General features: G+C 43.6%; 1 protein-coding gene across 1 annotated transcript in view; it reads right to left on the bottom strand.

Annotated features, from left to right (window-relative positions):
- Window positions 1-18,600, bottom strand: part of PPIL6 (peptidylprolyl isomerase like 6) — a 37,672-nt gene extending 19,072 nt beyond the window's left edge. Inside the window, exons 1-3 of the mRNA XM_077487141.1 lie at window positions 18,471-18,600; window positions 12,347-12,442; window positions 2,528-2,716 (exon numbers count right to left, since the gene is read on the bottom strand). Of these exons, the coding sequence (XP_077343267.1) occupies window positions 2,528-2,716; window positions 12,347-12,442; window positions 18,471-18,554 (369 nt within the window). The 5' untranslated portion in view covers window positions 18,555-18,600. The remainder of the gene's footprint in view (window positions 1-2,527; window positions 2,717-12,346; window positions 12,443-18,470) is intronic.
- Between the last annotated feature and the right edge of the window lie 5,596 nt (window positions 18,601-24,196).

Raw genomic sequence — 24,196 nt, 5'->3', positions numbered from 1 at the left:
GATTTTCTACACAGCAGCTGCTCTGTCTGCTCCTCCCTTTCGCTGCCCATTCATAGAATACTTTGTATTTCGTGAATGGGTTCCCATAATACAAAGTCTTCTGTGTTTGGGCAAGAGAAGGGGTGGGTCAGGCAGCACATCTCCAAGTGACTCTGCAGCCGCTGTATCAGAGATCCAAAGGTCCAGCATCAGACGTATAGTAATAGCTATACTCCCAGTGCTCAGTAAAAATGTAAATTGTAAACAAAACAAAAAAAAAAAAGAAGGGATGTCCACAAAGTGATATACACCTCATGGGACTTAACCCTGTCAAACCAGTACATTTCATAGAATTCTTTTTTAAGTCTTTGAACGTGCGGCTTACATAGATTGTGCTCATACACAGTACAGTTACAGTGTTTTGAAATAGTACTGATACCCCTTGGAATTTTCCACATTTTGTCATGTTACAACGAAAAACGTAAATGGGATGTGATAGACCAACACAAAGTGGTACATCACAAGTGGAGGGAAAATGATAAATGGTTTTTCATTTTTTTTACAAATAAGTATCTAAAAAGCGTGGCATGCATTTATATTCAGCCCCCCTGGGTCAATATTTTATAGAACCAACTTTCGCAGCAATTACAGCTGCAAGTCATTTTGGGGATGTTTCTACAAGCTTTGCACATCTATAGAGTGACATTTTTGCCCATTCATCTTTGCACAATTGCTTAAGTTCTGTCAGATTGGATGGAGAGCCCCTGTGAACAGCAATTTTCAAGTTTTGCCACAGATTCTCAATTGGATTTAGGTCTGGACTTTGACTAGGCCAAGCTAACACATGACTATTCTTTGATCTAAACCATTCCATTGTAGCTCTGGCTGTATGTTTAGGGTCATTGTCCTGCTGGAAGGTGAACCTCTGCCCCAGTCTTAAGTCTTTTGCAGACTCTAAGGCTGCTTTCACACTGGGGCGAGAGCAGCGTCGGCGGTAAAGCGCCGCTATTTTTAGCGGCGCTTTACCGTCGTTTTAGCGGCGGTGTGCGGGCGCTAGCGGGGTGGTTTTAACCCCCGCTAGCGGCCGAAAAGGGGTTAAACCCGCCCGCAAAGCGCCGCTGCAGCGGCGCTTTGCCGGCGGTATTGCCGCGGTGTCCCATTGATTTCAATGGGTAGCAGCGGTATAGGAGCGGTGAATACACCGCTCCTTCACCGCTGCAAAGATGCGGCTGGCAGGACTTTTTTCACCGTCCTGCCAGCGCATCGCTCCAGTGTGAAAGCCCTCCGGCTTTCACACTGGAGTTAAAGGGGCCGGTTTTTTTCAGGCGTTACACAGGCGCTATTTATAGCGCTGTAACGCCTGAATACCGCCCCAGTGTGAAAGCAGCCTAACAGGTTTTCTTCTAATGCCGCGTACACATGATCAGACTATACAGCGGACTTGGTCTGGCGGACCAGAGTCCGCCGGACAATCCGTCCGTGTGTGGGCTCCAGCGGACTTTTCGTTCCAAAAGTCCGGCGGACTTAGAAAGAAGTTTTGACTCAAAATTGTCCGCCGGACTGCGGAGTCCGGCGGACAATCCGGCCGTCTGTGTGCTAGTCCACCGGACTTTTGAAATGAACAGACTTGCCTGCACACGGAGAAAAGTCCGTTCATTTTGAACGCGGCTCCAGGTAGACGGGAAGTCAATGTCGCCGCCTCCACCTCACTAGCCCCATCACCTGGTATGGACTTAAAGGGGAAGCCCTACGCCAAAAAAATGGCGCGGGTCCCCCCCAAAGTCCATATCAGACCCTTATCCGAGCATGCAGCCCAGCCGATCAGGAAAGGGAGTGGGAACGAGCGAGCCCCCCCCCTCCTGAGCCGTACCAGGCCGTGTGCCCTCAACATGGGGGGGTGCTTTGGGGAAGGAGGGGCGCTGCGGCCCCCCACCACAAAGCACCTTTTCCCCATGTTGATTAGGACAAGGGCCTCTTCTCGACAACCCTGGCCGTTGGTTGTCAGGGTCTGCGGGCGGGGGGCTTATCGGAATCCGTACCATATACCCCTACCCATTCACCTGGTGAAAAAAAGTGTAAGTATTTTTTTTGTTTTGGTACAAGACAAATTATGCTTGTGCTCGAATGGTACACAGATATCTATATAGCAACCCACAGCAACAAAACATTCCTTGTAGGAGTTGAATGTAATTAGATGGCAGCTGATCTCTGGAAATTATAGGTTGCTTAGTGGAATTACTATATATACCATTGCAGGGACATAATCCTTTGGATCTCTATATCGGTTAATTATATGATACAGGGCTCACTAAAAGTGAACACCGTTCATAGATCAGAGTGAATAAAGAAAAACAAAAGGGTCCACTTAATCAGGTGAACAGAGGTCAGGTGTATGAAAAGGTAAGTCAATCTGTGTTATTCAATGTATCATTTTAAGTAAATATCCCCTTTAAAAACAGGCACCTCTTTACTAATTTTATTATGCTAAAGCGCATGCGCAATGGCGATAATGTTTAGTGCCGCGATGCATTTGTTTGCTTTCACTTACTTTAGTTCCTCTCATGTACTTGACATAAAAGTCTTCTGCCAATGCCTTGTATAAAGCTAGTGGTCTGTAGTCGGTGTAATCCCACATATCTTTAGCCCAAGCCTTTAAACCTTTTTCATCACCAATTAAATTTCCATTGACAAAGCACATGACCTGGGAGGAAAATTCCCATACTTCTCCTTTTATCTCCTAAAACAGAAAGGAATTAAAAAGTATTTCAATCTTGAACTCTGGGCACACAAAAAGTTATTGCAATATTTTCCTCAATAGCCGCAGATTATATAAACAAAACACCTTCCTTTGATAATTTAGATATTACCAGATTAATGTAGCAGTATTCGGACAATATTTGCTTATCTTGGGGTTCAGCTTTAAACTCTCTACCCTTACTGTTGTTGCATTACTTTCCTTATGTGAATGCCTTTCATACCTTATATTAATACTTAAAACCCAATAAAAGTTTTATAAAATACAGTTTAAAAAAAAGTTTGAGCTTTAGATATAATTGAACCGCTTCCCGACCGCCTCACGCAGATATACTGCGGCAGAGTTGGGCATGTTCAGACAGATTAAAGTACCTGTACGTTGCCCTTTAAGAGGCAGATCGTGGGCACGTGCATGCCCGCCGGGAGCTCCGTGGGTGTAATCATGGGTCCTGCGGACTCGATGTCTGTGGGGATACCTGCGATCATCTCACGGAGAGGAAGAACAGGGAAATGCTGATGTAAACAAGCATCTCCCCGTTCTGCATAATGACACTGATCACAGCTCCCTGTAATCAAAAGCGGTGATCAGTGATGTGTCACACACAGCACCCCCACCGCCACAGTTAGAATCACTCCCTAGGACACACTTAGCCCCTACAGTGCCACCCAGTGGTTAACCCCTTCACTGCCACTCACATTTACACAGTAATCAATGCATTTTTAATCGCACCGATCACTGTATTAATGCCAATGGTCCCAAAAATGTGTCAAAATTGTCCGATGTGTCCACCTTAATATCGTCGCCATTACTAGTAAAAAAAATAATTATTAATAAAAATGCCATAAAACGATCCCCTATTTTGTAGACACTATAACTTTTGCGCAAACCAATAAATACACTTATTGTGATTTTTTTTTTAACCAAAAATATGTTTACTAAGAATACGTATCGGCCTAAACTGAGGAAATATAATTTTTTTTTATATATTTTTGGGGGATCTTTATTATAGCAAAAAGTAAAAAAGAATGTGTTTTTTTCAAAATTGTCGCTCTCTTTTGGTTTATAGCGCAAATAATAAAAACCACAGAGGGGATCACCAAAAGAAAGCAGGACCGCGCAATTTTCAGTTAAAATGACACAGTGCGGAATTGCAAAACTTGCCCTGGTCTTTGGCCAGCCAAATGGACCAGGGCAGAAGCTGCTAGCGTTAAACGATTGGGAAAGACTGGTCTAAAGACTCAATAATAACAAATCTTTCTGCATTTGTATTTTATATATTTTATACTGTAATATATATACTCACCAGCCACTTTATTAGGTACACCTTGCTAGTACTGGGTTGAACCCCTTTTGCCTTCAGAACCACTTTAATTCTTTGTGGCATAGATTCAACAAGGTGTTGGAAACATCCCTCAGAGATTTTGATCCATATTGACATGATAACATTATGTAGATGCTGCAAATTTGTCAGCTGCACATCCATGATGCAAATCTTCAGTTCCGCTACCTCCCAAAGGTGCTCTATTGGATTGACTGTGGAGGCCATTGGAGTACAGTGAACTCATTGTCCGCGCCCCCTAGTGGCCACAGGGCGAAGCAACATTACATAACTTCGTTTCCCCCAGCCATGCAGTTCTGCCGCAGTATAACTGTGGTGGCTGGTCGGCATGTGGCTAGAGGAACCCTTGAAATTCTTTCCAGTTCTCGGGGAACCGCTGCTAAAACCAGTTCATTGAGGATCAGTGGGAAAAATGCTCCATACATTGGTAGCTAGTGAAAAGAATGGCCCTATTACATTGGAGGCCAGAATGCCACCTACAGACAAATAAAAAGATTATGCGTAATGCTGCTGCCTCTGCCAAGTGGCGACTGACCTGGATCTATGCAGGTACCATCAGCTGGAAAATCAATTAGCTACAGTTTAAGGAATACCTAGCAGCACAGTGGTGTAGTGGTTAGCACTTTCACCTAGCAGCAATAGGGTCGCTGGTTCAAATCCTGACCACGACACCATCTGCATGTTTTCCCTGCGTGGGTTTCCTCCAGGTACTCTAGTTTCCTCCCACACTCCAAAGACATGTTAGAGCACACAGTCAGGAAACAGTTAACCCCTTCCCTGCCAGTGACATTTATACAGTAATCAGATGCTATTTATAGCTCTGATCGCTGTATAAATGGTCCTAAAAGAGTGTCAATAGTGTCCGATCTGTCTGCCACAATGTCGCAGTCCCAATAAGAATCGCAGATCACCACCATTACTAGTAAAAAAATAAATGAATAAAAATGCCATAAATCTGTCCCCTATTTTGTAGATGCTATAACCTTTGCGCAAACCAATCAATATACGCTTATTGTGTTTTTTTATTTTTATTTTTTACAAAAAATTTGTAGAAGATTACATATTGGCCTAAACTGAGGAAAAATTTGTTAAAAAAAATAAATTGGGGGTATTTATTATAGCAAAATTTAAAAAATATTGTTTTCTTTTCAAAATGTTTCTTTTTTTGTTTATAGAGCAAAAAATAAAAACCGAAAATACCACCAAAAGAAAGCTCTATTTGTGGGGAAAAAAGGATGTCAATTTTGTTTGAGTACAGTGTCGCACGTCCGCGCAATTGTCAGTTAAAGCGACACAGTGCTGTATCACAAAAAATGGCCTGGCCAGGAATGGAGTAAATTCTTCTGGGGCTGAAGGAGTTAAGAATGGCTGCTTCAGACAACGGAGTTCATGCACAACTTGTGCAAATAGGAGGGTATTATCCCAGCATTGCCCCCAGTAATTACAAAGGTAGTGTACAATCGCTTTTCATTTATTCCCTTTGGTTCTTTATTACTGGTGGCTGCGAGTGGCTCCCATACTAGGCACCCTATAGTAAAAATGTGGACGCAAAAAATAAATGAAATATTCTGTGGTACTGAGAACCAAAAAAAAAAAAAAAACAGTGAAAGAAAAACTCCTACAGAACAGGTAGGGTCACAGGGGGCAGAGGCACATAAAGTATTAAAGGAGTTAAATTACAAGAAAACACTTGTGTGCTGCTATGCAAATATACTTCAGACTATGAATAATGTTAAAGGTTATATATATATATATATATATATATATATATATATATATATATATATATATATATATATATATATATATATATATATATATATTGTAAGGGATCTTCCCGGGGTAGGGTGTGTTTGGACACAGTTCACAGCAGACTTGGAATTTATAAAGCAGATCTTGGCGTTTATTCGTGGTACAAACAGTCCAGCAAACAAAATATACAGCAACACCGTGCTTTCTAAGTACAACAAAAATAAAAGTCCTAGCCCGGCTGGGCGCTTACTAACAGGTTCTGCTCACCTATCTGACACTTACAAACACAGCGTCTTTCGCCTGGATATCGCAGGGTGAGTTTTGGCTCCAGCAGTGGCTGTGCTTGCAGCTTCCTTCAACACACAGATTGTTCATTCCTTGGCTGAGAGCAATCACCTGCAGACCCTGCAGAGCCTTTAGCTTCCCAGGCTAATTAGGATCAAAGCTCACCTGATCCCAAACCCAGAACTGGATCGGGGGATGTGGAATGACAGGTCCCTCTACCAAACCTACCTGCCATTCCATATAAACCCAGGCCCGGCAAAATTAAATAACAACTCAGCAGCATATCGCTGCTGAGAAACTGATCCATCCTGGATTTACCATCTCACACTGTGTAGCAACCTAGGTGAGATGTACACCCCCTCGATCACTTCTCCAGTGACATGTCTACATATCCCCCCCCTCTTTTTCAGACCGGAGGGCTGAGCCTTTTGTCCCCACAGACAACTTACCCTTGACAATGCGTCAGCATTTGCCTGTAATTTCCCTGGCCTGTGTTCCACAGTGAAATTAAAGTTTTGTAAGGACAGAAACCATCTAGTCACTCTTGCATTTCTCTCCTTGTTTAACTTCATCCATGTTAGGGGGGCATGGTCTGTCACCAACTTGAATTTCCTGCCTAGCAAGTAATACTTTAACGATTCTAGGGCCCACTTCACTGCCAAACATTCTCGCTCCACAATGGCATAATTTTTCTCGGCCGGGGTTAGTTTTCTACTCAAGTACGTCACTGGATGCTCCTCACCATTCACTACTTGTGAGAGTACTGCACCTAAGCCTGTGTTAGAGGCATCTGTCTGGACCAGAAATTCTCGCCTGAAATCGGGGGTAACTAAGACAGGTGGTTGGCACAAGGCAGACTTAAGGCTTTGGAAAGCCTTCTCGGCCTCTGGGGTCCACGTGACCATTGCTGTCTTTCCGCCCTTTGTCAAGTCAGTTAGTGGAGCAGCAACTGAGGCAAAGTTCGGCACAAATCTACGGTAATACCCCGTAATACCCAGGAAAGCTCTAACCTGTTTCCTTGTCAGGGGTCTAGGCCAATTCTGTATTGCCTCAATTTTATTTAGCTGTGGCTTAATCAACCCTCTCCCAATAATGTAGCCTAGATATTTGGCCTCTTCTAGGGCTAGAGCACACTTCTCGGCATTTATGGTCAACCCCGCATCACTTATTGCATCCAACACGGCCTGTACCTTACAGAGGTGACTTTCCCAATCAGGGCTAAAAATGACCACATCATCGAGGTAGGCAGCTGAGTAATCACGATGTGGTCGCAGAATCAAGTCCATCAACCTCTGGAAAGTTGCAGGCGCTCCATGTAACCCGAATGGCATCACTACATACTGGAATAGCCCATCAGGGGTGGAGAATGCAGTTTTCTCTTTAGCCTCACCAGAAAGTGGAATCTGCCAGTAGCCCTTTGTGAGATCGAGGGTGGTTATGTATCTGGCGTTACCCAACTTCTCAATCAACTCATCTACCCTGGGCATAGGATACGCATCGAACTTGGAGATCTCATTCAACTTTCTGAAATCGTTACAGAACCTCCAAGTTCCATTGGGCTTTGGGATTAGCACAATTGGGCTGGACCATTCACTCTGTGACACCTCAATTACCCCCAGAGCAAGCATACGTTTTACCTCGGCAGATACGGCTTCCCTACGTGCCTCGGTTATCCTATAGGGCTTAAGGTTTACTCTGCTTCTAGGCTCAGTTTCAATGTGATGATGGATGAGGTGTGTACGCCCTGGGAGGTCAGAGAACTTGTTTTTGTTTTTCTGTAAAAATTCCTGAGCCTCCTGTTTCTGTGACACTGATAGAGTATCACCTACCTTGACTGGAGGGATTGGTGGTGACAAATTATTAACAGTATTTGTCGCCACCAAGGATTCCCTGTCTTTCCAGGGCTTGATCAAGTTTATGTGATAAACTTGGAAAGGCTTCCTTCTACCTGGTTGGTGCACCTTGTAGTTCACCTCACTGACCTTTTCAACAATTTCATAGGGACCTTGCCACTTCGCCAAGAATTTACTCTCAACAGTGGGGACTAGTATAAGGACCCTATCGCCTGGGTTGAATGTCCTGATTCTTGCGGACCGGTTGTAAATTCTACTTTGGGCCTCTTGAGCCCTCTGGAGGTGTTCCCTTACCAGGGGCATTACAGTGGCTATACGGTCCTGCATTTGTGCTACATGCTCAATAACACTCTTTTATGGGGTGGACTCATTCTCCCATGTCTCTTTTGCAATGTCCAGTAGACCCCTAGGGTGACGACCATAGACCAACTCGAATGGTGAGAACCCTGTGGACGCTTGGGGCACCTCCCTAATAGCAAACATGAGGTAGGGTAATAAATGATCCCAGTCACGACCATCTTTTGCCACCACTTTCTTCAACATATGTTTCAAAGTTTTATTAAATCTCTCCACCAATCCGTCCGTCTGGGGGTGGTATACAGAGGTACGGATGTGTGAGATTTTAAATAGTCTGCATAATTCCTTCATTACTTTCGACATAAATGGCGTACCTTGGTCAGTTAGGATTTCTTTGGGGATCCCAGTCCTAGAGAACATATAAAACAACTCACGTGCAATTGTTTTAGATGCAGTGTTTCTTAAGGGTACAGCCTCAGGATAGCGGGTCGCATAATCCAGGACTACCAAAATATACTGGTGTCCTCTAGCTGACTTTACAATGGGACCCACTAAATCCATGGCAATACGCTCAAAAGGCACCTCTATAATAGGGAGCGAAACCAAAGGACTGCGAAAATGTGACACTGGGGCACTAACCTGACATGTGGGGCACGACTCACAGTATTTTTTAATGTCATCATATATGGCCGGCCAAAAAAACCTCTGGAGAACCCTCTCTCGCGTTTTGTCAGTCCCCAAGTGTCCCCCAAGAACATGGTTATGTGCCATGTCAAGCACCTGACGCCGGTACGGCTTAGGTACCAGAAGCTGTTCCACAATCTCATCCTTAACCTTATTGACTCTATAGAAAAGATCATTAGTCACCGAAAAATGTGGAAATCTTTTTTCAGCATCTGGTTCCTGAGGTACCCCGTTCATAACAGCAACCTGCTCTCTCGCATTTTTGAGAGTGGGGTCCTGTAATTGTGCAGCCCCAAAATTATCGCTAGACACCTCTAAGTCTAGTATATTTTGCTCAGTGGGAGGAGCCTCCTCCTCCCCAGCCAGGACCTGCAAAGGAAAACAATCATTTTCATCCTGTACACTTTTATCATTCACAGTGGACAAGGCAACCACCTTAGAGGTATCCTCACTCCTTTTGGGGATTTTTCTTTTTTCCCAGAGAGCCCAGAATAAAGGAAAATCGCGCCCCAATATTACATTATGCATGAGGTTTTTAACCACACCCACTTCATATTGTACTGTGCCTTGTTCAGTCCCGACTTTAGCCAGCACTATAGGGTACACTTTTGTATCACCATGTATGCACACAACACTCATATGCTTTTTAGACTCTAAGTCCCCAGTCACCAGGCTAGCATGCACCAAGGTTACGAGGCTTCCTGAGTCCATTAACGCTTTAACAGGAAAGTCATTGATTGTGATGTCGCAGATTTGCGGTTCAGTCTCTAGTCCAGGAACTGCAGCACAAGATGGTTCCGCAAATAGCGACTGACGCCGGCTAGCGTCACATTCCATGGGTTCAGAGGTAAGAGGGCAATGGGCCGACACGTGTCCCGCCTCATGGCATCTCCAACACTGGATAGGGCCTGGTCTCTTGGGCAAGGAGTCCTTTTCAGAGCCCCTTAGCCACCCGGGACCATCACCAGTCTTTTGTCCCTGAGACACCACTTGAGCCCTTTTCCCTCTATCAGCACCCCTCCACACTCCCCCAATAGATGGAAGTCTCTTACCAGCTGACGGCACAGATCTGGCGCTCCGGGGAGGTGAAGATGCTGCAGGAACATCACGGAGGTAGTCCTCAGTCGCCTGGAACCTCTCCACAAGGTTGACAAGTTCGTTTGCATTCTTAGGATCACCTTGTCCCACCCAGCGTTGCAGGTCAGTAGGAAGCGCTCGGAGGTAGCGATCCATCACGACCTTCTCTAGGATTTGTGCAGGAGTAGAAGTGTCTGGCTCCAACCACTTTCTTGCCAAATTGATTAGGTCATACATCTGGGACCTCGCTGATTTGTCCAGACTGTAGCTCCAGTTGCGTACCCTCCGGGCACGGACTGCAGTAGTAACTCCTAGTCGGGCAAGTATCTCCTCTTTTAGCCGAGTATAGTCCTTAACCTCTTGCTCACTGAGGTCATAGTAGGCCTTTTGGGGTTCACCTGTTAAATAGGGCGCAATTACCTCTGCCCACTCAGCGGCTGGTAACTTCTCTCGCTCAGCCACGCGCTCAAATACTGTTAGAAAGGCCTCAACATCGTCCTCAGCAGTCATCTTTTGCAGCGCTTTCTGTACAGTCCTTCTCCCAAAAAAAATCTCTGGAGCGGCTCCCATCACTGTGGGTGGATTAGCAACCACAGGCGCCTCTCGAATTGCTATCAGGTGCTCGATAAGTTGTTGTTGTGCAGCCATGGACTGTTCATGTCGTTGCTGTTGTTGCAAACTCACTTGCATAAACTGCTTCAGCATCTCCTCCATGTTGCTGGACTGTTCTTGGAGTGTAGTTGCAGCTTTCACCCAAGACATAAGCAGCTGTAGCCAAGTCTGTCCACACCGTTGCCCCTAGCAACCGTGTTGCCCGCTACCTCCACCAATTGTAAGGGATCTTCCCGGGGTAGGGTGTGTTTGGACACAGTTCACAGCAGACTTGGAATTTATAAAGCAGATCTTGGCGTTTATTCGTGGTACAAACAGTCCAGCAAACAAAATATACAGCAACACCGTGCTTTCTAAGTACAACAAAAATAAAAGTCCTAGCCCGGCTGGGCGCTTACTAACAGGTTCTGCTCACCTATCTGACACTTACAAACACAGCGTCTTTCGCCTGGATATCGCAGGGTGAGTTTTGGCTCCAGCAGTGGCTGTGCTTGCAGCTTCCTTCAACACACAGATTGTTCATTCCTTGGCTGAGAGCAATCACCTGCAGACCCTGCAGAGCCTTTAGCTTCCCAGGCTAATTAGGATCAAAGCTCACCTGATCCCAAACCCAGAACTGGATCGGGGGATGTGGAATGACAGGTCCCTCTACCAAACCTACCTGCCATTCCATATAAACCCAGGCCCGGCAAAATTAAATAACAACTCAGCAGCATATCGCTGCTGAGAAACTGATCCATCCTGGATTTACCATCTCACACTGTGTAGCAACCTAGGTGAGATGTACACCCCCTCGATCACTTCTCCAGTGACATGTCTACAATATATACATATATATATATATATATTAAAACTGCTACTATTAGGTAAGTGAACTCACACTCATAATTAGTAAATTATACAAATAATGGTTGCGCTTATTCAACACTGTAAATTATATAGAACTAAAAACTGTATATTATCTCCACAACTTAAGTGAATGTAGAATAAAGCGCAAAATTTTAAAAACACAAAATTGAAAAAAAAAAACACAATAAAAGTCCAAATATGCAAAGAAATTGAGAGAATTGTGATGATTCTGAAGTAAGCAGATATCCCTCTCACTTGTAGGAAACAAATGTGCAATCACCACCACCATCCATCTTTGAGTGAATTGGCCATTCACCTCAAAGAAAGACCCACCAGGGTCTATTCAAGCCTTGTTTAAAGGTGTAGGAAGATCCTAGATAGTCCAGGGAAAATCAGTTCTGATAAAGGACATGCTCTCTTTGAAAAATTATTTCTCGAAATGTTGCTCAACAATATTTAAGAAGAGTTCATTGTGCAATACCATTAAAATAAGATTTACTTAAAACATAAGAATTCACACTCACACTTTCCACATCTTGTATAAATGCAAGTATTATATCCAAGCTGCAAGCACCTCGTCTCATCACCGCTAATCCCAATGTACGAGACAGTGGAAATTATGTCACCAGCTCCACCCGCCACGTTGCGTCACTTGTCACGTGTCCTCTTCAAAGGGACAGCATCCCTTGAGGAGGCGAGGACCTCGCAGCTTGGATAATACTTATTATGGATATGTATCTTATTGCCTCCCCATAATGCTGTCTCTTCTGGGGTTATATGTTTTATGTGATTTTTATTTATTTGAATTGTTTTCATACAGGTTATTTAGTGGTCAGGAAATCAGAAGAATAAAGAAAGTAGTACCTTTTTTTTCTCCAGTAGATATTCATTCCAGGCGAATTCCAGCAGTGGCTTTATGACTGGATCTTCAAACTCATTATCAAATGAATGTTTCAGTACCTAGCAATGCAGTTTGTTAGTTAATGGATAAGGAAGAACCAATATCAATTCAGATTTATAGCAGACATATATTAAAGTGTCAGACAGTGCTGGCTGAGTTTCTATGCCCCTGTGTTTTCAACTCTGACGATCTGAAACAGCAATTACTTTCATTCTTGCTCTTGAATATTTAGCACTTGTTCACACCAGGTGAGTTGGGGCTGTGTTGAAAAGCCTTGTGTTGATGGTGGTGTGCGTCAAAAAAAAGTATAAAATGCAGTACTTTTTTTCACTGTAGAGTGGTAGAAGGCAATCCACTGGCACTGTGTTGCCAGCAATAGAACCAAATGAAATGCGACATGACATTTCAATAAAGTTGTAAAAATAAAAGAATAAAAGCAAACAGTGCAATGTGCTGGGATCAGCGCGTCGGCACTGCTTTTTCCTGTTGCACCCCAGCTGTATGTTTAGCATAGCTTGCTGGAGGGAGCAAGCAAACTCTTTTAGATTATGAATGCAGCAGGAAGAATGAGACTACCCCTGATTTATCAGAAGAGTTAACATCCCATTGTTTAGAGGCATAAGGGTCAATTCACTAAGAGATAAATACCGCATGAAATAACTCATGCGGTATTTAGATCAAAAGTAGTCCATTTACTAAAAAACAAGCATTATTTAACGAATGCGTTAAATATTTATGTTTTGTGTTATTTAGCACTTAGGTTTTGTGTTATTTTTGTAGTTTTTTTGCTTTTTTTATTTTTTGCGGGCTAACACTGTACTAGATGGCACACAGCAATATTGTGAAAACTGTGAAAATATTCTGTGTACTTTCATTCTCTCCCTCTGATGAAATGTTACAATTTATTTTCATGCCTGAGTTCAGAGGAGAACATTTTCACACTGATACATTGTATACTTTTCACTTGCTGGCCAGTGCAGAGTCCCTCCAATTGTTATTTTGTACTTTTCAAAATAACTGCTGTGATAAATAATGAATGTGTGTGTTTTTTAGTGAATTTACTTTAATGATTTAATGATTTAGCACGAGTTTTTTTTTTTTTTTTGCAATATTTATCTCACTATTTTAACAAATGTGTGGTATTTACCTCACATTTAATATTTTACTTTGATGAATTGACTCTTTTATTATCTAATGAGATATTTCCAAAAAATGAGTCACGTGACCTCCATATCACATGCAGTAACCTTTAGGCCTGATTCACACTTATGCAGATTGCAGTTTGCATATTCCAGGTGCATTTAGCGTTTTTCAATACACATTTTTGATCCATGGAACTAAAAACCAGAAAAAAACTTGGTCCTTTCCATAAAATGCACAGATGTGAACTACATCCATAGGAAACCAGGTTAACCACTTAAGGACCGCCTCACGCTGATATACGTCGGCAGAATGGCACGGCTGGGCACAATCACGTACCTGTATGTGGCTGTTTAAGTGCCCAGCCATGGGTCGGGAGCGCGCCGCCGCCGGTGGCAGGCTCTGACCTGGTCCTGAGCTCCATGACCGTGGCCGCAGGACCAGCGGACCCGATCGCTGCTGGTGTCCCGCAATCGGGTCACAGAGCTGAAGAACGAGGAGAGGTCTATGTAAACAAACCTCTCCCTGCGCTTCCTAGTGTGACTGTCACCGATCGTCTGTTCCCTTTTATAGGGAAAGACGATCAGTGACATTACATGCCAGGCCACGCCCCCTTACAATAAAAAAAAAACACATAACGTCACACATAACCCCTACACTGCCCCCTAGTGGTTAACTCCTTCACTGCCAGTATTTTTTGGGGATATTTATTATAGCAAAAAGTAAAAAATATAGAATTTTTTTCAAAATTGTCGCTCTATTTTTGTTTATAGCGCAAAAAATAAAAACCGCAGAGGTGATCAAATACCACCAAAAGAAAGCTCTATTTGAGGGGAAAAAAGGACGCCAATTTTGTTTGGGAACCATATTGAACGACCGCGCAATTGTCAGTTAAAGTGACGCAGTGCCGAATCGCAAAAAGGGGCCTGGTCCTTTGGCTGCAAATGTGTGTTTCTGAAAAACTGTAAATGCACCAAAAAAAGATTAGGTGTGAACCAGGCCTTAGTGAATTTACCCTATATAGTCTAAAATTCTGATGGTGAGACCTCCCCATTAGCGTCTTCAGCTAGCTTCCAACCACAATAAAACCACAATAAAAATGATATTATTAAACATGCTATGTTACACCCCTCATTGCCTCTGGTAGCTAGCACGCCATTCAGTAGGCCACTTGCAAACACAGCCTGTGGGCCTTGTGCAAAGGAAATCTAATCAATACACCACATGTACCTTTTTCAGATACTTCAAGTCTAAATGCACTCACTCAAAGTGCATTTATCACTATTTTTGTAGCTTTGGATGGAGTAGGGAAAGATAGGAATCTTTGTTTTACTGGTATCTGGTGCTACTTTAGAGAGATGTTCCTTTGTTTTATCAAACCAGAAGTGAGGGGAAATCTCCAACAACAATACAGGCAAAAGATGTTTTTAAAGTTGAAGGAGAAGTACAGACAATGGTCCCTGACAGTCACCAGGTCTCTGCTCACAGAGCTCTAAGAACTGAGCGATCAGTGGTGTTTGATCGCTTGGTTCTCAGTCTCAGAGCTGGCGGGGGACAAATGCAGCATCAGATTGATTCTGCATCTGCAACTAGTTAAGTATGATTAAAAAAAAAAAAAAAAAACTGAACTTCTCTTTTAAGTAGGGGAATGCTGAAACCCTTGTCAGCATTGCCTTTGGGAGTTATGGTGCTCCATCATTGGTGTCTGTCTGTGAGAGGAATGGTGCCCCGGCATTAGGGACTGTGGATGGCATAGTGTCCCATCATTGATTTTAGTAGAAGGAATAGTGCCCTTTTATTGGTATCTGCAGGAGGAATAGTGCTCATTTGTTGGTTTATTAAAGGTAGGAATGGTGCCTCATCATTGGTATCTGTCTGTGGGAGGAATGATGTTGCATCATTAGGGTCAGTGGATGGTATAGTGCCCCAAAGGCCATATCTGACCCGCAGGCTGCAGTTTGGAGACCACTGGACTAGATGTAAATAGACTTTAGTAATAATGTGTATTTTTTTCCCAACCTAAGTACCACCACTGTAATATAGGTAATGGAAATTAGGTTCATGACTATGAAATATACATCTTGACGTGAAACAGTACCAATGTGCACAAAAATGTGAGAGTTGATTTTTACTCAGTGCTACCACCACTGTTTAAGTGGCGGCCCATGCATTGTGGGTGCATGGGCGCCACCCCCCCATCCCTGCTGCTGCCTCCCTATCCATACGCCCATGCACCCCTATGGCGGGCGTGGGGGGAGGGGCTGGGTATTTTATTTTTGAAGCATGTGAAGCTCTAATAGGCTTCAAACAAGGGTGGTGTCGGGGCGCAGAGAATGCATCCAGATCCCTCCCAATTGTGTGACCATAGCAAATGAATTTTCACTATTTTCACACTACAGTGCCTCCCCGCCAATCAGGAGGCAGGTCAGTGAGACCTGTTTCCCAATTAGCCAAAGCACCAGGTGATCCTATTGGATGCTCAGCGCTTTGGTGGAGGAGGAGACACAGAGCAGAGGAAGCTGGAGGAGCGCCCCTCCCCTGCTGATGCCTGCACTGGAGGAGACACAGCAGGAGGAGAGGTCACAACCCCGGCCGGTAAGTGCCGTCCCTGGAGGGGGTTCCTGTCAGTGTAGGGAGACCCACGCATGTGTGTGTGGGGGGGGGGTGCTATCAGTACAAGGAGACCCGTGCCGGAGGTGGGAGAGTGCTGTAAGTGCAAGGAGACCATCGCCGCCCACTAGGGTGGGGGGACCTGTCAGTGGAGGGAGACCCACGCTGGGGGTGGGAGGGGGTATTGGACAGTGCTGCAGTCCTATATACCTTATCCTTATCTGTGATGCTGATCTATATACCCCATCTGTGATGCTGATCTATATATCCCATCTGTGATGCTGATCTATATACCATATCTGTGATGCTGATCTATATACCGTATCTGTGATGCTGATCTATATACCGTATCTGTGATGCTGATCTATATACCGTATCTGTGATACTGATCTACATACCCTATTTGTGATGCTGATCTATATACCCTATCTGTGATGCTGATCTATATACTGTATCTGTAATACTGACCTATATACCCTTATCTGTGATTCTGGGGCTATATACTCTGTGTTCATTCTCACTGTGTACATACTCACTGTGTTCATTCATAACTGAAGCATATTAAACGGTGCTTACTATGCTTCAGTTTGTGGATGAACAGGAAGCTACTTAGCACAGAGCACTTCCCATTCATTCACTGCTCCATGCATCTGAGGCTGCAGAGAGTCATGTGTGTTTGAGTTTTGGGGTGCACACCCTAATGTATTAGGCTGCGTATGTCTATGGATAAATGGTTTGGCGAAATCCTCTAACTGCCACTTTCACCAGACAGCTTGGTCTGTTAAAGTGGAACTAAACCCACTCATGTAATGGTATCACAAAACAGTTCCATTCTAGGCATTCTATAAATGATAACTGTCACAGTCGCTTGTGCTTTTGGTCAAACTGTCAAGTCATCAAATGGCTGAAAGTCATAACCGATCACATGTGCAGCACCATGGCAACAGCAAATCACACAGAAGCTAAGATGGCAGCTCCCTTGGCTGTAAACGATAGAAGGGTTTTGTTTGGCTTGAAAAGGAAGTTGATAAATAATAGGATCAACAGGTAATAAAACTATTTTATGGGGGAACAACTCAGAAAATCAAAGACTAATAGTGACAGACTATATCATATTATATATGTCATTTTTTAATTTGGCCTTTAGTACTACTTTATGTACTGGTGTGCAAGCTTCTATGTTGATGATATATAGATTTTAGAAACAGAAAAAGGCATTCAAAAAACGTTTTTTTTCATATATTCTGTTGCTTATGACAACAAGATCTTGTATTATATTAATGATTTAATTACCAAAAGTAAAAATCGGACAGGTCAGGATCTGAGCATGCTTTCTAGATTACCTCCATTTATTACTTGTTATTCATAGAAATAAAAACACATAGAACACCACAAATCTATGACACTAAAGCCCCATACACACTATCAGATTCTCTGCAGATTTTTGTCTTCAGATTTACCAAAACCGTGTAGTGCAAGGGCCTGCCTGATTGCATACAAATTGAAACTCCTAAGGTTTGACCTCATATTATATGGTTTTGGTAAATCTGAAGGAAAAAAATCTGCAGAAAATCTGATAGTGTGTATGGGGCTTTATGCTGGCCCTACGCTATACGAAAAATCGGCCAAACCCATTTTCGAAAAACGGACATTTGGCTATGAGCGCAAACAATAGTGCCATCATGTAATGACCGATAAATCGTTCAGTGGACATAAATGAATACATTTTTCGTTTGTTTTTTTACATATACCTAATGCAGACAGTTCTGACGGGAAACACATTAACCTTTTAATTTATCATTCATTCAGCAGAAAATTTTCAAACTTGTCCTTCATGTTTTCGGCTCAAAAACTTCCCAAAGATTATGGATTTTGTGCCCATTAACTGGCTGAAAAACGAACAAACTATCTAAATCTGGCCATACACCTATAGATTATCTGCAGATTTTCTATGGTTAGATGGAAAAAGTGGGAGATTCCTCCATCCACACAGTTTAGCGAACATGGAGAAATCTGTTGCACTTTTTCTATCTAACCATAGAAAATCTGCAGATAATCTATAAGTGTATGGCCAGCTTTAATGACCATAATTTCTCGTATAGTGTATGACCAGCATTAGTATGATTTCAGCACACACAAGTGTCATACCTAGTAGACAGTAGATTGTTAGTATGGATTGATGATCTGGAGGAGGCTCCTAGTTGTTATCGATCTCCAGGCAGCCCCCCCCCCCCCCCCCCCCCCCCAGTGTATAGTGACAGCGATGTACTAAGGAGGTGTAGGAAATGACAGCATGCATATAATAAGCGATCTCTGATTGATCCCTCCAGGCCTCACCTCTGCAGCACATTTGGCGATATGGAAAGGAGGTTCACTGAGGAGCCCCACAACCTCTATCTGGAGCCGCTCCGAGGCCATCATGGTGTGCTCCGGCGTGTCTCGGCGTCTCCCGGTCACCAAGGTTACATGACAAGCCGTGACGTCACTCGGGAAATCTGGGCTGACTGCAGGAAGATGACAGGGCGATGATCACTGCACCGACCTTACACTCATCACACTGCATTCATAAACTAAACACTTCAGTCGTTATAAGCTGGACACAAATTGGTAACATTCATGTCTGATCTTACAAACTTAAATATAGTAATTACTCTCAGTAATAGTGGCCATACATTCTCCAATAAAATGATCAATCTTTTTTCCAATCTATAATTGAAAAATCGAAATGACACACACACAGGGAAGTTGAGTTTGATCAATAGTTTAAAGAGAGAATCATAAATTATCGATCACATCTTTGCTGCCACCATGCAGTCTCATAATCTGATTAATCAAAAAAAAACACAATCGGATTAATGAATCTCATTGCTGCAAACAATCAAATCTCCAAGGAGTGTAAATTGATCGGATAGGGAGATATAACTATTCAATTGTTTGCAGATCTGATCATTTTGACTGTACATAGATTGGATAATAAAACCAGTGTATTGACACTGAGAGGCAAGCAGAACGATTTTCTGAAAATCGCTTGTTATTATGATGTAGCAAATTCCTGCAGATAGTCATAATGACTCCACTGCCCATCCTGGGCAACTGTTCTCATTAATAATTATTATTAACCACTTAAGCCCCATACACACACACAGATTTAGAGATTTTTGTCTTCAGATTTACCAAAACAGTGGTGGCTGGTGCTGAAACCCCCCCATCAATTGCAGCCTCACTGTGCCCATCAAATGCAGCCACAATGCCCATCAAATGCAGCCACTTGTGCCCATCAAATGCAGCCACTGTGCCCACGACCCCCCACTCGCCGGGCTCGCGGTGCTGGCAACACCCCCCAACCCCCCCCAGCAGCTCTGACAGACCCCCAGGCAGCAGCTGTGCACTAGAGTGGCGGCACCCTCCACTCCAGTGTGTCTCCTCCGCTCCTCTTCCTAAGCGCCAGGTATCCAATAGAGTGGCCTGTCGCTTTGGCCAATCAGGAAATAGGTCTGATGCCCTGCCCCCTGATTGGAGGGGAGGAAGGTTAGTGTGAAAATAGCAAAAATGAATTCGCTATCGTCACACCATTGGGTGGGATCAGGGCACACTCGCTGCGCACCGAGCCAACCCTATTTTGAAGCCTATTAGAGCCTCTGGCTCTAATCATGTGCTTCGAAAAGTACCACCCTCTCCCACCACCACCATAGGAATCCATGCATCTGGCGTCCTGAAAGGGGCCCGGGCGCATGTATGGGGGGGGCGGCGCCTGTTTACCCACAATGCACAGGCCGCCACTGTACTAAAACCATATATTATTAGGTCAAACCTTAAAGCTGTTCTCCACCCTAAAGGGGAAGTTCCGCTAATCTGATCCCTCCCCCCCTCCGGTGCCACAATCGGCACCTTTCAGGGGGAGGGGGGTGCAGTTACCTGGATAATCCAGATATCTGCACCCACTTCCGGGACAGACCGCCGCAGAACCCCCACAGATGTCCCGACCCCCCCATTGTGTTCTGGGAAACACACAGTTCCCAGGACCCAGCGGGGACCAGTACAGACGCGCAGCACGACTCGCGCATGCGCAGTAGGGAACCGAGGATGGCGGCGGGGGCAGCAGAGAGACGTGCAATCGCTCGTCATCTGCCGCCGACATGGCTGGACACTGGGACAGGTAAGTGTCCATTTATTAAAAGTCAGCAGCTGCAATATTAGTAGCTGCTGGCTTTTAATATTTTTTTTTTTTTTAGGTGCAGAACCACTTTAAGAGTTTCAATTTGTGTGCAATCAGGCAGGCCCCTTGCACTACATGGTTTTGGTAAACCTGAAGACAAAAATCTGCAGATAATCTAATCGTGTGTATGGGGTCTTAAGGACCTGGCCTATTTTTCAGACTCAAGTTAAAATCATTTTTTTTTTCTAGAAAATTACTTAGAACCCCCAAACATTATAAAGATATTTTTTCAGACACTCTAGAGAGTAAACTGGCGGTCGTTGTAATACTTTATTTCACACCGTATTTGCGCAGCGGTCTTACAAGCGCAATTGTTTTGGAAAAATTAACTTTTTTGACTTAACAAAAAAAAAAAGACAGTAACATTATCCCAATTTTTTTTATATTGTGAAAGATAATGTTACACCGAGTAAATTGATAGCCAACATGTCACGCTTCAAAATTGCACCCGCTTGTGCAATGGCAACAACACTTATCCTTAAAAATCTCCATAGGCGAAATTTAAACATTGCTACAGGTTACATGTTTAGAGTTACAAAGGAGGTCTAGTGCGAGAATTATTGCTCTCGCTCTAATGATCATGGGGATACCTCACGTGTGGTTTGAACACTGTTTTCATATGCGGATGCGACTTACATATGTGTTCGCTTCTGCACATGGGCTCGGCGAAACGGGGCGCTTAAAATTATTATTTATTAATTTATTTTACTTTTTATTTTTACACTGTCCTTTTTTTTAAAAAGTGTGTCACTTTTATTCCTATTGCAAGGAATGTAAACATCCCTTGTAATAGAAATAAAAGCATGACAGGACCTCTTAAATATGAGATCCGGGGTCAAAGACCTCAGATCTTATATTTACACTAAAAAATGATTTTTCCCCCCTTAAGAGCATCTTTCCCCCGCTCGCCATCCAGGCAGTGAACGCGATAGTCTCCGCCTGCTCCCGATTGCTCCGGTAAGCGGCGGAGACGACCGGAGCGCAGCTGGAGGGGAGCCATCTTCCGTCTCCGATACAAGTGATCTTGCGGCAAACTTGCCGACTCCTGACAGACACAAGGTACTTGTGGTGCACCCATCCAAAACCACGAGACCAACTTGTACTTAGAAATTCTGGATGAACCCTCTGCTCACTGTTCTATTAAACTTTGCAATAAAAAACAGAGATTTTGGTTCATACAGCACATATTGCAACACATGTTTAAGCTGGCCAACTACATCAAAGTAATCCCTCTAAGGCCAATCCTGCTCTGCTCTGCAAATGCTATGGTGGACACAATGCCAACATGGGTCAAGCAGACACAAACTGGAGGAGAAGCCACCAGCTTCAGGTTTGACAACTAATCTACAATGCAACAGAAACTAAATATTCCCGTGCTCAAATCCCAATAACTTGTACATGTATAGAATCCATCGGGTGCTAAAGGGGTGGGACCGCCCGTTAACACTAGAAATTCTGGATGGACCCTCCGCACACTGCTATATACCCTTTCTAGCAAATTTAGCAAAAAAAAAAAAAAAAAAAAAGGATTCCTAGTTCACAAATATTGTAATACATGTTTAAGCTGGCCAACTGAGTCAAAGTAATCCCAGAGGGTTCATCCGCAATTTCTATTATTAACATGTGGCCACACCCCTTTAGCACCAGATAGATTATATACGTGTACAAGCTATTGGGATTTGAGCACAGGTATATTTGGTTTCTGAACCTTGTGGCTCTTCTCCAGTTTGTGTCTGTTTGCCCTATGTTGGCATTGTGCCCACTGGAGCATTTGCATTTTGCAGAGAAAAGTAGGACTGGCCATAGAGGGATTACTTTTAAGCAGTTGCCCAGCTTAAACATGTATTGCCATATGTGTGAACTAAAAACTGTTTGGCAAAGTTGAGTCTGTTTTATTTTATAATGTGCACAATACAACAGATAAGAGTATATATGGTTGTGTAGGGAATTCTAGGATGGTTATACATAGTCACAATTTGTTTCAGATTTGGGGTGTGAAACTTAATTTCATAGCAAGCCACATCATCATTGTGGACTGGACCTCCCCTTACCTTGTGCTGCTGCTGGGAAGAAACCGGAGGTGGAGATGGGAAACAGAAAGGGCAGGGTCTGGAGGAGGACCAGAAAAGGGCTGGAGTCTGCTGAACAGCGAGACCAGGGGAGATGGAGATGACGAGGGTCTGCAAAGAGAGGCTCAGGATCTGTAGGTGGAATTCCGTCCTCCTCTCTGCTTCCGATTGCGGAGTTGGGGAAGGAGGGCGGGGGGTGCAGAAATTAACCTCTCTGTGGCTGAAAGGAGCTGCGCAGGATCTGGCGGAGGAGTTCTGTCCTCTCTGCTGCCAACTGCTGTGACAGGGTGGGTGCAGAAAAAAAGTGAGTTGCCACAGCTGCAGGAGCGGTGCGAGGGCCACGTGAAATGGCCTGGAGGGCCGAATTTGCCCTGCAGGCCTTGTGTTTTACACGTGTGTTTGATGAATAGAATTTACCAACACCCTTGTAGGGTAATGTCCTGAGTGGATATAATTGGAAAGGATTGTTAAATAACTAATAAAGCAACCCTGCTACTAGTCAAGAATAGTCACACCAAAGCCACCCTATACATTAACAAAAGGAATACTTGCTGTATTTGCAATTCCAATCTTGGGGTGCTCTGTGCCAGCGCCACCAGTACTGCTGCTATCCAAAATTTCTGGCTGTTTTGAATATCATGTTCCCTGCTGTTGTCTGTGGTTTGACCTGCTGACAACTATGGCACTTTTTAGGATACAGTAGTGATGGAAGGGTCGACAGGAGGAGCTATGGTGCACAGCAGGGAGACACGCAATCCCAAATAAAATAAAAACAGGTGCACAAGAACATAACCTGTCTTTGTACCGCTACTTCCACTCTTTCATGTGTGGTCCGTAAATATGGATTTGGTACCAAATGTCTATATCAATCACGTATGAGCAACCCTGTTAAAGACTTGTCTCAGTCGAAATTTATAAAAGATTAGTCTTCAAATGCATGAACACATGTACTATGAAAATATCCATATGCTGATGTGTCAACATTTTTACAGTATGTAGCTTTATATAGCAGCGCATTTTCCAAGTACCTGTTTTGTTTATTATCTCCCCATTAGTACACCCAATAGTACATTTTAGTTACTAGTATCCCCCTAAATGTTTTCTGTGCAATCTGCTTTATTTTAATTCACACATTCTACTTCAATTTGTTTTGCACTAGATTTATGATCATTATAACTTAACTTTTATTAACACTTAACAATATGACCACTGAAAGGGAAAGTGAAAAATGTTGATTATCTCATTACAATGGTACCTGAAAGTGGCAATACAGGCAAGCGTCAGGATTTGAGCGACTTTGACAAGGGCCAAATTGTAATGGCTGGAGCTCATGTGGAATGTAGTGTAGTGGCTCTGCAGTGGTCAGCACCTACAACAAGTGGTCCAAGGAAGGAAAACCAGTGAATAGGTGACCAGAACTCACTGATAAACATGGGGAGAGAAATTTGACCCGTGGAGACTGATCCAATAGAAGACTACTGTAGCTCATATTGCTAAGAAAGTTAAAGTGGTTCTAAAGCCTTAAAAGAGAAGTCCAGCCTATGGTCCTTTGCCTGGACTTCTCCTATGGGTCACATAAGTGCAATTCTAAAAAGTGTTGGGCAAATCATTCTCAACAAAACAGTGACCAAAGCCATTCAGCTGCAGTCACTGTTTTGACTGTGCCCACTGTTACCATTGCCCCCGAGAGACATCCTTAGCACAGATGGAGAAATCTGTTATATTTTCTTTATTCAGCCCCAGGCTCAATGCAAACAATCTGTTAGCGTATGGCCAGA

The sequence above is a fragment of the Lithobates pipiens genome, unplaced genomic scaffold (genome assembly GCF_037356315.1).
Source record: "Lithobates pipiens isolate NorthernLeopardFrog02 unplaced genomic scaffold, aLitPip1_a1.2 Scaffold_18, whole genome shotgun sequence".
Lineage (NCBI taxonomy): Eukaryota > Metazoa > Chordata > Amphibia > Anura > Ranidae > Lithobates > Lithobates pipiens.
Note: the sequence above shows the minus strand (reverse complement) of the source record. Positions and strands in the feature narration are given on the sequence as shown.